The following is a 14,709-nucleotide window of genomic DNA, read 5'->3' as shown; positions in this document are numbered from 1 at the left end:
TAGGGGCTTCCTAAATGCAACATGCCCCCCCAAAAACCATTTCAGAAAAACGTACTCTCCAAAATCCCCTTGTCGCTCCTTTGCTTCTGAGCCCTCTACTGCGTCCGCTGAACAATTTACATAGGCATATGAGGTATGTGCTTACTCGAGAGAAATTGGGCTACAAATATAAGTATAAATTTTCTCCTTTTACCCCTTGTAAAAATAAAAAAATTGGGTCTACAAGAACATGCGAGTGTAAAAAATGAAGATTGTGAATTTTCTCCTTCACTTTGCTGCTATTCCTGTGAAACACCTAAAGGGTTAAAACTCTGACTGAATGTCATTTTGAATACTTTGGGGGGTGCAGTTTTTATAATGGGGTCATTTGTGGGGTATTTCTAATATGAAGACCCTTCAAATCCACTTCAAACCTGAACTGGTCCCTGAAAAATAGTGAGTTTGAAAATTTTGTGAAAAATTTGAAAATTGCTGCTGAACTTTGAAGCCCTATGCAGTCATAAAGTAGACATATTGAGGGACATTTATCAATGTTTGCTTATGTATTCTTTTTTTAGTAATTTTTTTCTTACTTTTTTTTTGTTTATGTGCGACTTATTTATCAACTGGTTTCAGCCTGTTGATAATTTTCATTCACGTAAGCAATTTTTCCTTTTTTACTTTGGTAGTAGCTTTTTCTGCTCCATGTTTGAGCTGGAGTAAATTTAGTCAATTTTTAACGCTGTTGCGACTTTTTTTGCGCAGTTGCGACTGTCGCAGTTAATAAATACCTGACTATCCGTAGTCCATTTAAAAATTATTACTACATAGTTAATTTTTGGAAAACTTGCTTTTCTCGCTTTCCAGTCAAAATGTTGCACGAAAAATCGTGTAGTCGCAGTTGCGACAATTTTGCGACAATTATAGTAAAGAAAACCTGACTAAACCAGTTGATAAATGTCCATAATTGTATATGTGAATCAAAAAATTTTTTTATTTGGAAGATCCATTTTCCTTATAAGCAGAGAGCTTCAAAGTTAGAAAAATGCTTAATTTTCAATTTTTTCATCAAATTTGGGAATTTTTCACTAAGAAACTATGCAAGTATCGACAAAATTTTACCAATAACATAAATTAGAATATGTCACGAAAAAATTATCTCTGAATCAGAATGATAGGTAAAAGCATCCCAGAGTTATTAATGCTTAAAGTGACAGTGGTCAGATGTTCAAAAAACGCTCTGGTCCTAAGGTGTAAAATGGCCTGGTCCTTAAGGAGTTAAGGACGCAGCCTTTTTTTTTTTTTGCAAATCTGTCCACTGTCACTTTAAGAATTAATAACTCTGGGATGCTTTTTACTTTTCATTCTGATTTCGAGATTGTTTTTTGGTGACATATTCTACTTTATGTTGGTGGTACTCTTATGAAAGTTTTGAAAATTTAGCATTTTTTACTTTGAATCTCTCTGCTTATAAGGAAAATGGACATCCCAAACAAATTATGTATTGATTCACATATAAAATATGTCTACTTTATGTTGGCATCATAAAGTTGACATGTTTTTACTTTTGGAAGACATCAGAGGGCTTCAAAGTTCACCAGCAATTTTCCAATTTTTCACAAAATGTTCAAAATCGGAAATTTATCAGGGACCAGTTGTTTGGAAGTGGATTTGAGGGGCCTTCATATTAGAAATACCTCAAAATGACCCCTTTATAAAAACTGCACCCCTAAAAGTATTAAAAATGACATTCAGTTAGTGTGTTAACCCTTTAGGTGTTTCACAGGAATAGCAGCAAAGTGAAGGAGAAAATTCAAAGTCTTAATTTTTTACACTCGCATGTTCTTGTAGACCCAGTTCTTTTTACATTTTTACAAGGGGTAAAATGAGAGAAATCACCCCCAAATTTGTAACCCAATTTCTCTTGAGTCAAGACATATGTCAAGTGCTCTGTGGGTCACTAGAGGGCTCAGAAGGGAAGGAGCGGCAATGAGATTTTGGAAAGCAAATTTTTCTGAAATGGTTTTTGGGGGGCATGTCACATTTAGGAAGCCCCTATGGTGCCAGAACAGCAAAAAAGAAACAGCATGGCATACTACTTTGTAAATTACGCCCCTCAAGGAATGTAACAAGGGGTCCATTGAGCCTTAACACCCCACAGGTGTTTGAGGACTTTTCGTTAAAAGTCGGATGTGTAAATAAAAAAAATTTTCACTAAAATGCTGGTTTTTCACCAAATTTTACATTTTTACAAGGGGTAATAGGAGAAAATGCCCCCCAAAATTTGTAACCCCATTTCTTCTGAGTATGGAAATACCCCATGTGTGGACATCAAGTGCTCTGCTGATGCACTACAATGCTCAGAAAAGAAGTGCCATTGAGCTTTTGGAGAGAGAATTTGGTTGGAATAGAAGTCGGGGGCCATGCGCGTTTACAAAGACACCCCACCCCCCCCCCCCCGTGGTGCCAGAACTGTGAACCCCCTCCAAATGTGACCCCATTTTGGACACTACACCCCTCACAGAATGTAATAAGGGGTGCAGTGAGCATTTACAACCCACAGGTTTCTGAAAGATTTTTGTAACAGAGGTCTGTGAAAATGAAAAATTGCTCCAAAAGTCTGTCAAACGGTGGGGTGTAAATGCTCACTGCACCCCTTATTACATTCCGCGAGGGGTGTAGTTACCAAAACTGGGTCACTTGCGTGTGTGTGTGTGTGGGGGCGGGGGGTGGTCCATTGTTCTGGCACTATGGGGTCTTTGTAAACACACGTGGCCTTCAATTCCGTACAAATTTTCTCTCCATAAGCCCAATGGCGCTCCTTCTCTTCTGAGCATTGTAGTGCGCCAGCAGAGCACTTTACATCCACATATGGGGTATATTCTTACTCAGAAGAAGTGGGGTTACAAATTTGGGGGGGGGGGCTTTTTTTCCCCCTATTTTCCCTTGTGAAAATGAAAAAATTAGGGGTAACACCAGCATTTTAGTTTAAAAAAAAAAAGTTTTTTTTTCAATTTCCCATCCAACTTTAATGTAAATTCGTCAAACACCTGTGGGATGCTAAGGCTCACTATACCCCTTGTTACGTTCCGTGAGGGGTGTAGTTTCCAAAATGGGGTATTTATTTTTTTGTGTTTATGGCAGAACCACTGTAAAATCAGCCACCCCTGTGCAAATCACTAATTTAGGCCTCAAATGTACATAGTGCGCTCTCCTGAGCCTTGTTGTGCGTCCGCAGAGCGATTTTACTCCCATATAATTTTTTACACTAACAAGCTGGTGTAGACCCCAACTTTACCTTTTCATTAGGGGTAAAAGGAGAAAAGCCCTCCAAAATTTGTAAGGCAATTGCTCCAGAGTACGGAAATACCCCATATGTGGCCCTAAACTATTTCCTTGAAATACGACAGGGCTCTGAAGGGAGAGAGTGCCATGCGCATTTGAGGACTAATTTAGGGATTGCATAGGGGTGGACATAGGGGTATTCTACACCAGTGATTCCCAAACAGGGTGCCTCCAGCTGTTGCTAAACTCCCAGCATGCCTGGACAGTCAGTGGCTGTCCGGAAATGCTGGGAGTTTTTGTTTTGCAACAGCTGGCGGCTCCGTTTTGGAAACACTGATGTACGATGCATTTATTATTTTTATATGGGGGGGACAGTGTAAGGGAGTTTGTGCTGCGGCGTAAAATTTGCCGCAGCTCAAACTTGAAGCAGGAAACTCACAGTAAACCCGCCCATGTGAATGTACCCTAAAAACACTACTAATCTACCCTGTACATTCAAATGGGGGGCAAACCTCCAGCTGTTGCAAAACTACAACTCTCAGCATGCACTGACAGACCGTGCATGCTGGGAGTTGTACTTTTGCAACAGCTGGAGGTACGCAGCTACAACTCCTAGCATGGTGAGACAGACGTTTGCTGTTCGTGTATGCTGGGAGTTGTAGTTTTGCAAGATTTAGAGGGCTACTGTTTAGAAACCACTGTACAGTGATCTCTAAATTGTGGCCCTCCAGATGTTGCAAAACTACAAATCCCAGTATTCCCAGATAGAAAACTGCTGTGTGGGCATGCTGGGAGTTGTAGTTTTGCAATATCTAGAGGGCCACAGTTTAGAGATCAACTGCACTGTGATCTCCAAACTGTAGCCCTTCCGCTGTTGCAAAACTACAAAACCCAGCATGCCCAAACAGCACACAGTTTTGCAACATCTGGAGGGCTACAGTTTAGAGACCACTGTACAGTGGTCTCCGAAATGTGGCCCTCCAGATGTCATTAGGCAACTCACCGGCTTCCGTAGTCTGCAGGATCGCCACACCAGAGAGAGGATCGCCGCCGACAGCCGCTGTTCACCACCGGTAAGTGACCTCCACTGCCGCCGCCAGTCACACTACAGTTCCCCCGTTCTACCCTTACCACCATGGGTGGGCAGAACGGGGGAACCAAACTTTAACCCCCCGCCCCCGATCTGCTATTGGTCGGTTGCTTCTGACCGACCAATAGGAGGGCTGGAGGACCTGCCACCCCACTCCTATCCCTTCAGGGGGATCGGGGGTGTCTTGGACATCCTCGATGCCCCTTATTTTCTGGGTCACCGGAGACCCATATGACCCGGAATCGTCGCAGATCTACGGTCTGAATTCACCGGCTATTTGCGGTGATCGCCCTGAGTCCTGAAGAGGTTAAATCAACTTGACATTAAGCATAGCTTCATGTATGATATTATCTGCAGATATGAGGTATCTCAGCTTGATAATATATATATATATATATATATATATATATATATATATATATATATATATAGCAAACAAAATTTAGAGCAGCGCCCAAGTAGATAGTAGATGGTGCAAGCAGCGATGAAAAGATCCTAGGTCAAGGCAGGTAACACATCCAAGAAGAAGCTGCAGCACTCAAGGTTATGAGTGTAGAAAAGGTGTTTATTCCATATCAATACAAAAAGTGCAACGTTTCTGCTGCCAGTGCAGCCTTTTTCAAGCCGCTTCTTCTTGGATATATATATATATCAAGCCAGCTTCTTCTTGGATATATATATATATATATATATATAAAATTACTTACTGCTGAGCTGGTGTATTTGAGCCCAATGTGTGATATTGTCTGCAGATCTGTGGTATCTGATGTGTAATAAGCCAGATCTGGCAGAGCAGTATCACATCATCAGGCTGAAATACCTTGTCACGATGCCGGCTGGCAGGTAGTGGATCCTCTGTGCCAGAGAGGGATTGGCGTGGACCGTGCTAGTGGATCGGTTCTAAGTCACTACTGGTTTTCACCAGAGCCCGCCGCAAAGCGGGATGGTCTTGCTGCGGCGGTAGTGACCAGGTCGTATCCACTAGCAACGGCTCAACCTCTCTGACTGCTGAAGATAGGCGCGGTACAAGGGAGTAGACAGAAGCAAGGTCGGCCGTAGCAGAAGGTCGGGGCAGGCAGCAAGGATCGTAGTCGGGGGCAACGGCAGGAGGTCTGGAACACAGGCTAGGAACACACAAGGAAACGCTTTCACTGGCACAATGGCAACAAGATCCGGCGAGGGAGTGAAGGGGAAGTGAGGTATAAATAGGAAGTGCACAGGTGAACACACTAATTGGAACCACTGCGCCAATCAGCGGCGCAGTGGCCCTTTAAATCGCAGAGACCCGGCGCGCGCGCGCCCTAGGGAGCGGGGCCGCGCGCGCCGGGACAGGACAGACAGAGCGAGTCAGGTACGGGAGCCGGGATGCGCATCGCGAGCGGGCGCTACCCGCATCGCGAATCGCATCCCGGCTGGAGACGGTATCGCAGCGCACCGGGTCAGTGGAGCTACCCGGAGCGCTGCGGTAGCGAGAGAGAAGCGAGCGCTCCGGGGAGGAGCGGGGACCCGGAGCGCTCGGCGTAACATACCTTGTTACATTCCGTTCAGTTCCTCGCTGTGATCTGTAGTTTGTTTTTATTGGTTTCACTTTGTGGATGTATATGTGACTGTAATAATTTTTACTTCATTTTTGCAGGATGTGATCCACAAGGCATCAATTTTGATCATTCATTATTAATGATCCTATACAGCAACCACTGTAATGTAAATTAAAAAAAGTACAAAATTGCGAAATTACATATTTTAATATTGCCACATGGGTAAGTGTCTGAACTATTCAAATTAACCTCTCGGGCGTACCTGTATGTCCTGGTCCAACTCCCATGATATAAAGCGGGGTAACGCGGGTCGGACCTGGCGTCTAACGGTCGCCGGGGCTAATAGCGCGCATCAACGATCGCGGTTACGCATGCTATTAACCCTTTAGACGCGGTGTTCAAAGTCGGTCTCCGCATCTAAATTGTAAAAAAAAAAAAAAAAAAAAATAATTCCCGGCAGCTCAGTCGGGCTGATCAGGACCACTGCAGTGAAACTGTGTTGTCCCAATCAGCTAGGACGTGCCTCCGATGCGTCCGATTGGCGATTTATTGCTCCAAGCCTGAGATCCAGGCTTGAGCAATCAACTGCCGAAAATACTGAGCAATGCAGTGCTATGACTTTGCATAGAACAGTGCTATCAATGTACTGCATGTTAATGGAGTCTTTATCATTGAAAAAAAAAAGTGTAAAAAAAGAGTTAAATGTGATTTAACCACTTCCCTAATAAAAGTTTGAGTCCACCCCCCTTTTTCCATTTGAAAAAACATGTAAATAAATATAAACATATGTGGTATCGCCACGTACGTAAATTTTCGAACTATAAAAATATATTGTTAATTAAACCGCACAGTCAATGGAGTACGCGCAAAAAAAATTCCAAAGTCCAAAATAGCTTATTTTTGGTCACTTTTTATACTATAAAATTTTTTTATAAAAAGCGATCAAAAAGTCCATTCAAAACAAAAATGGTACCAATAAAAACTTCAGAAGACGGCGCAATAACTTTTTTATTGGGTACATATACACTGCTATGCACATAGGGGTATGTGCAGAGCATTGCACCATAGTGTCTGTACTACAGACACTAGGGTACAATGCTCTGCACATACCCCGCATGTGTATGACAATATGAAAGGCAATATGGCAGTAACAGTGGCAGCATGAGCCCTGAGGGCGCAATATACAGCAGGAAACTGGCTTACAGGCAGCAGCAGTAAGGTCAGGTCCTCCAGGGCAGGCTGCAGCTCCATAAAATGTATGCACGACATAGTGTGTCCACAGGTGGCGGCGAGAGATGAGAGCAGAGCAGCAGCTCGTGATTGGTGGGACAGGGATGTGACGTACAGAGGCTGCGGCGGTGCAGCCTAGCGCCTGACCGCCCGCAGCAGCCTTATGACTGCCGGCGCCCCGGTCAACGAATCGGTGGATTATTCCATAATGGGATTCATGGACAACATGCAGATACTTTGAAATAGATCCTGGTTGTACCCAGTGACGATCTGCCCCTTCCTGATTAGTTTTATCAGAAGCGGTGCACGTGCTAAGAAAGAAAACTCAGACACCTGTCAGCTGAGTTGATTCCTTCTTTATTACAGAGGAAGCAACTACAGGGGGGGGGGGGGGGGTTTATATGGTTATACAATGCTGTGTGCAGGTTGTTACATGAATTGGGTGTGAAAAACAGCTAATTGGTTAAAACTCCTTCTACGCATTCCTCTAGAAAGTAACATTTCTAATCTTCTACATTCCAACGCCATCTTTGATTCTGGGAGGGGGAAGGAGCAGTTCAGCTGGAGGAGGATCTCTGTATGCAGTTTTGGAAAAAATGACATTTTAATAAATAAAAAAAAAAATATATATATATATATAATATATATATATATATATATATATATATATATATATATGTGTATGTTAGTACATATCAATCCACTACAGTTTATATTCGTCCATATGAGTCCACTACAACTTCATTGCATGACAAATGCAATAGATGAAAGTGGATTAAAAAGTTTCTGGGATATTATCTGTTACAGGCATTACTGAATGCACAGATTCCTAATATCCCTAAAGGAATACGTAAACTTATCTACAACATCTTCTTGGCTGCCAAAATTGCTATAGCTACCAGTTGGAAATCGACTACCGTTCCCTTTCATGTTATTAGATGTAAGCTTAACTGGATTATGACTAATGACAAACTAACTAGCATTCTTCTAGTCTCCCAAAAAGCATTTGATGCTACCTGGCAGCCTTGGATGGAGTATTTAAGTAATTCTCCTTAATATTACCTCTAGCATAAGGAACTCCCTTTTCCTGCTTTCTCTCCTTCCTTTCCCCTCTCCTATTCCTTTCCCACCCTTCTGTCTCCCATGTTTTGTGGGTCCCCCCTTGTGTTTCTGTCCTTATCGTGTCGGTCTCCGACTAATAGGAGAGATCCTCCATGAGACGACTGATTGATGGTTGTGGTCTTAAATGGTCTACTAGAAGCGGCCCCTAGCAGCTCACTGTGAAGACTCGCTTTACCTTCTAGATTTAATTGCTTCTTACTACTATAGAAGTCCCCTCCTTATTGAGATGTTTTTTTTAAATTTTATCTCCGTTCATTGATTTGTATTCATGTTATGAGCAAGTCTAAATTTTACCTTTTCCTGTATACTAATTCTTAAATAAAATCTTTGATAGTTAAAAAGTTTCTGAGAAAAAAAAATATTTTTACATGACTATTGCTCTCAGGGCTACAGTGACTTGATACATTTGACAGTGAGTGTGTGTCGCAGGACCTGAAAAACAATTGGTATGGATGTATGATCTGAAAATGGTTAATTTAAAACATTTTTAAAGCTAAGTTTGTCCTTTCAGAATGTCTACTTATTACTGTTGTTCTTTATTAAATGGATCTAATATTATGTTATTGTGTTTCACATTTTGTATATTAGTCGTTTGTTTATTTTTTGCTACAATGTTCTTTTCTTTTTTAGGTTCATGCTTCATACGCACAGACCAACTTGATGGTGAGACAGACTGGAAGTTGAAAATAGCTGTAAGCTGTACCCAAAGACTACCAGCGATCGGAGTAAGTGATAGTAGATATGTCTTTTTTCAGTGAAGTCAGATAATCTTGTAGAATATTGTGTCATTTCTGTTCTCATCCAATACTTGAAATGAACAGTGAATCTAATATATATTTAGTATATGTTCTTAGATGTTCTTAGCAATGTTCTTGTTATTCAGTCTAACTGTTCGTGACGTGTGATGTCATGGCAGTGGACTACCTCTTCTTTCGAATGGGGGACCGAGGACCTTCATTCTGGTGATCATTAAGGGTCCTAGCAACCAGTCTCCCTCCAATCAAGCAGTTATCACCTATCAAATGAACATGTGATAATTTAGATGTCATCTGCATCCCCTTTAACCTTTATGTCCTTTTTTGAGGGGATTAGATAATAAACAGTTATTGCCATTTTTGCATTTTAACTTTACAGCATTTACTGTGTGGTGTAAATACCATATTGGTGCCAGAACGTTAAACAGATTTGTAAATTTTTAAATCTTAACCCTTCCAGTACTTATCAGCTGCTGTATGGTCTACAGGAAGTTCTTTTCTTTTTAAATTTATTTTCTGTTTGACCACAGTGCTCTCTGCTGACACCTCTGTTCATGTCAGGAACTGTCCAGAGCAGGAGAGGTTTGCTCCTGCTCTTGACAGTTCCTGAGACAGATATAGCTGTCAGCAGAGAGCACTGTGGTCAGACATAAAATACATTTAAAAAGAAAAGAACTTCCTCTGGAGTATACAGCAGCTGATAAGTACTGGAATTTTAAATCAAACTAATTTAGAAATCCGTTTAACTTTCTGTCAACAGTTAATAAAAAAAAAAAAAAAAAAAAAAAAAAAAAAGTTTTTTCCCAGAGTACCCCTTTAAAGAAATACAATTTAATTACCGTATATTCCGGCGTATAAGACGACTTTTCAACCCCGACTTCTTTTCGGAAAAGTCGGGGGTCGTCTTATACGCCGGGTATTGTGGTCCGGGATAGGAAAACTTATGACTATTTGCCCGGGCCGGCTCCCGTGTGCGGGGGCCGGCCAGAGCAGATAATAACTAATTACTGATACTAAAAACCAGGGTGTCTACAGCTGTTGTGAAACTACAACTCCTAGCATGCCTCGACAGCCTTTGCCGGTCCGGGCATGCTGGTAGTTGTAGTTACACAACAGCTGGAGGCACCTTGGTTTTTATTATCACGGGAGCAGATAATCATAGTTTTTCCTATGCCGGACATCCCTGTGTCCCGAAAGATCTTTTCGTGACATAGGGATGTCTGCCGGTCACTCACCATTCCCCCGACCGGCGCGCGTCCTCCTGCGGTCCTCCTTCGCCTCTATGGTTGTACGCACGGGACATCAGTGACGTCCTCCTGCGACCATAGAGATGCAGGAGGCCCGCAGGACCATCGCAGGAGGACGCACGCCGGCCGGGGCCTGGAGAGTGACCGGCGGCGCGTCATCTTCTTCAGTGATCCGGTCACCGCTCCTACAGGTCCGGGACTGCTGCTATGGTCAATAGCAGTAGATGGTGACCCCGAACACTGTGGGGGCAGTACAGACATACAGCCTCCAGCCATACATTGTATATGGCTGGAGGCTGTATGTCTGTGAGGGGGGGACTGTCTACTAATGTGGGGGAGCTGCCTACTAATGTGGGGTAACTCCTGACCTAATGTGGGGGGAACTGCTGACCTAATGTGGGGGGAGCTGCCTACTATTGTGGGGGAACTGCTGACCTAATGTGGGGAGCTGCCTACTATTGTGGGGGAGCTGTTGACCAAATGTGGGGGAGCTGCCTACTATTGTGAGGGAACTGCTGACCTAATGTGGCGAAACTGCCGACCTAATGTGGGGGAACTACAATCTAATGTGGGGGAACTGCCTACTAATGTGAGGGAGTTGGCAACCTAATGTGGGGGAACTGCAACCCAATGTGGGGGAACATGCTGCCTACCTAATGTGGGGGGAACTATACTGCCTACCTGATGTGGGGGGAACTACAAGGTACTGTACATCGCGGTAGAAGGGGTAGTCTTATACGGTGAGTATATCCCAAACTCTATATTTTAACTGTAAAAGTTGGGGGTCGGCTTATAAGCCCAGTCGTCTTATACGCCGTCATGTACGGTGATGTTTTATTTTAGTTTGAAAAAAGGTAATTTGTTTTTGTGCCGCCTCATTTATGTGACCATCATAACTTTATTTTTCCATCAATGATATTTTGCAGTACGACTTGTAGTTTTTATTGGTACTATCTTATTAATATTTTAGACCTTTTTTCATTCTACTATCTATATTAAATAGTAATCCTGCAGTTTGTCCCCTAGGCCTTAAAGGGGTTATCCAGGAAAAAAAAAAACAGAGCTACCATAATTTCTTTCAAAAAGAGCTCCATGTCTGTCCTCAGGTTCCGTGGGGTATTACAACATGGCTCCGTTCACTTCAATGAAACTGAGCTGCAGAACCACATCCAATCTTGAGACAGACGGGGAGCAGTTTTTGAAAGAAAGTAGACCTGTTTTTTATTCCTGGATAACCACTTTAAACTGTTTTGTCTGTGATGATGAGTAGAAAGCTGCTGAAAAGTGATCTGTACAGCATTACATTGACACCATTATATAGATAAGACAGGATGTTCACAATAGTTAAGCTCAGAACTCAGCCTTCCCCTCCTTGTGGAATGACCTTTTTAAAGGTCAACAAGCACACCCAAAAGCATTTCCCATTAATTTCAATGGAACAGCTTCTTTCTATTGTTGCATATGTCCATAAAGCATATCTCTAAATGCTGTTAAAATAGCTAAGGCAATATGGAAGCCCCCTATAATAAGATATGAAAAATGAATAAGAAAAAAAATTCAATCAGAGCATAGAAATCGATTAGAAAAGAAGAACATGTTTAAGTACCTGGCTCACACATTCCAAATCTAGGAAAATTTAGGGTGCTTTCACGTGTTCCTAGCTGCGAATTTCATGGTGCGGATTTGATGTTGCAGGATTACTCAATATAAATAAATGAAATAGTCAGCATCAAATCTGCAGCAGGTTAAATAATTTTGAATCTACCCTTATTGTGAAATTTGACTTCCCCATTGAAATCCGTGTGGAAAATCAACAATTTATTTTCAGCATATAAACTTGGCATGCAGCAGATTTAAAAGGTACACCACAAGTCAATTTCTGCAAAAATATTTGTGAATATTTTTATCCACAGCATATGAATAAGATTGTTTTCATAAATCTTATCCACTTCACTGTTATTGTAAATAGTTTGGATTTTACACATAAAAATTCCACTGTTAAAAATCTGCACTACCCTAAGGCTAGGATTCCACTGAGGTTTTTCCATGCAAAAACACAGATAAAAATGCCAATTTTGCAGCACGGCGTTTTTTCTTTGAAAAAAACGCGGCAGCCAGATGTTAGCTGCAAGTCAATAGTGAACTGCAAAATGCCAGATCCACTTGCCGTTTTTCAGTTTGGCATTTTTAATTCTTTGGAGGGGGGGGGGGGGGGTTTCAGCTCTTTTTGGCTACTTGGCAGTTTTTCAAAAACAACCTCTTGTTGAGACTTTGGCATTTTTTTGTGGGGAAAATCTTGCTGTTTTTCTCCCATAGAAGTCTATGGGAGTAAAAAAAAAAAAAAACGGCATGTGGGTTTTAACTCTGGCGTTTTTGCCGGCGGTTTTTATTCTTTTTTTGGACTTTAGTGATCCAAAAAAGTGATGGAGATACCTTTTTTAATAAAAATTCGTAGAGTACCATTAAAAATAAAATAAGATACAGTAGTGATGGGAAAAAAATAGTATTTAACGAAAATGTATCTTTTTTCTAACAAACTTTTTATAAATTTTTAAACGGGAATCAATTTATGTGGGGAGGCAGGAAACTAAAAATGTAGCCAACAATAATAAAAATTTAGAAAGGGGCCATTTAAATGTAAAAATTATATATTTGTTATAATTAATTTTGTTAAAATAATCTGTTTAAACTGACAGATTGCAACAGGTGTCAGAAGTGATCTATTAATGCAGGTACTACAGCTCCCAGCATGGAGCAGAGTGTGCTCCATGTTGGGAGTAGTAGTAGCTGCAGTTAAGGAAAGATCACAGCGGGTGTCACTCCTGACACCTGCTGTGATTGTCCTATCTATTGCAGAGATGGGGAGTGGCTTTCTCTGCCCTCGCATCTCTGCACTATACTCTGGCTGGCCAGTGATATGAATACAAATTCACATCACTCATTCATATTTCTTGCTGAGAGCGGGGATTGGCTGCAACCATTCAACCAATCACCATTCTGGGCGGAAAATATGCATGAGTAAGATGAATTTCTATTCACATCACTGGCCGGCCTGGAGTATAGTGCAGAGATGCTAGCGCTGTATAGAGCTGCTCCGCATCTCTGCAATAGATAGAACGATCGCATCGGGTGTCAGGAGTGACACTATCTGTCTATTAGTACAGGTACTACTCCCATCATGGAATAGTCTGTTCCATTCTGGGAGTAGTAGTACTACCTAAAAAATTTAAACAATTTAGAAAAAAAAGTGAAACACACACACTTTATTAAACACATTATTAAAATACATTACTAATAAAAAAAAATTAAAAAATGTGTTATAATATTATATGTGTTATATTATTTTTACATTTAAATGTTCCTTTACTACATTTTTTTTATTGTTGGTTTCATTTTTAGTTCCCTGTCCATCCACATAAATTGATCCCTGTTTAAAAATTAATAAAAAAAATTTTGTTAAAAAATATGAATTTTGTTAAATACATTTTTTTTCATCCCTCAAAGGCAAAAATGCCAGAAAAAAAACGCCAAAACGCAGGGAAAACCAGTGGCAGTTTTTATGGCGTTTTAAAGCCTAAAAAAACAAGGCAAAAACCTCAGTGTAATCCTAGCCTTATAAAGTATTTTGTAAATGGAAAAAAGTAGGTTTATTTTTGGTAGAGGTGAATGTTTTTTTTTATTTTAAAGGAAAACCACTAGAGTGGGTGCATAGATGTCATAAGACACTTAAGTACCCATGCAAGGCTTATTATATTATCTTGCATAAATGCGTGACACATGCAGTAGAGTTCCCCCCTCCATCCCTATATATATATATATATATATATATATATATATATATATATATATATATATATATATAGCTTAATGTGTGGAAAAGATAATGCCACAGTAACAAAAGGTGATGCCACAGTAACAATTATTTGTAATTTTTTCCAATAATAAAACATTATGTACAATTCATATTTATTTATTTATTTTTTGTAAATTAACTTAGGTGCTGCTGTCAGCATTAACTGTGGTTTTTGAGCTGCTAAATAATAACCCTCACTCCTTTACTGAAAACAAAAACCCTAAATAGTATATGAAAGTCAGAAAGCATACATACTTTCTGATTGATAAGGGGGTCTCTAAATGATCAGAGGTCCATGTTACTACCTCCTGCGCTCATCTGAAGGTGTCCAGGGACTAAAGGAGGTTCGCTCAAGGTGAAGTTAGAGCTTCGAATTTATGCAGCTCCCACTCCAACCTGCTCTACCTCAGGTTAGGTAATAGCTACAATTGGTTGGAATTGTTTTAAAACCAAGATTCTAAACTGCAGTTGCCTCAGCTTGAGCCTTCAGAAGCTCTGTTGGGTTTAGCAGTAGGAGTGGTTAATTCACTTCACCTTCATTTGGAATAGAGCAAGCAAATGAATGTTTTCCTTGTAATGTAGTGAAGTATTATCTTCTTAAAGCTTCAGT

General features: G+C 40.9%; 1 protein-coding gene across 3 annotated transcripts in view; it reads left to right on the top strand.

Moving 5' to 3' along the window:
* The window catches only part of ATP9B (ATPase phospholipid transporting 9B (putative)), a 323,289-nt gene that overhangs the window by 94,780 nt on the left and 213,800 nt on the right, over positions 1–14,709 (top strand). For all 3 annotated transcript variants that reach the window (XM_056521396.1, XM_056521395.1, XM_056521397.1), the window contains exon 8: positions 8,875–8,969. In XM_056521396.1, the coding sequence (XP_056377371.1) occupies positions 8,875–8,969 (95 nt within the window). The remainder of the gene's footprint in view (positions 1–8,874; positions 8,970–14,709) is intronic.

This window comes from Hyla sarda, chromosome 5, assembly GCF_029499605.1.
Source record: "Hyla sarda isolate aHylSar1 chromosome 5, aHylSar1.hap1, whole genome shotgun sequence".
NCBI classification, from domain to species: domain Eukaryota; kingdom Metazoa; phylum Chordata; class Amphibia; order Anura; family Hylidae; genus Hyla; species Hyla sarda.
Note: the sequence above shows the minus strand (reverse complement) of the source record. Positions and strands in the feature narration are given on the sequence as shown.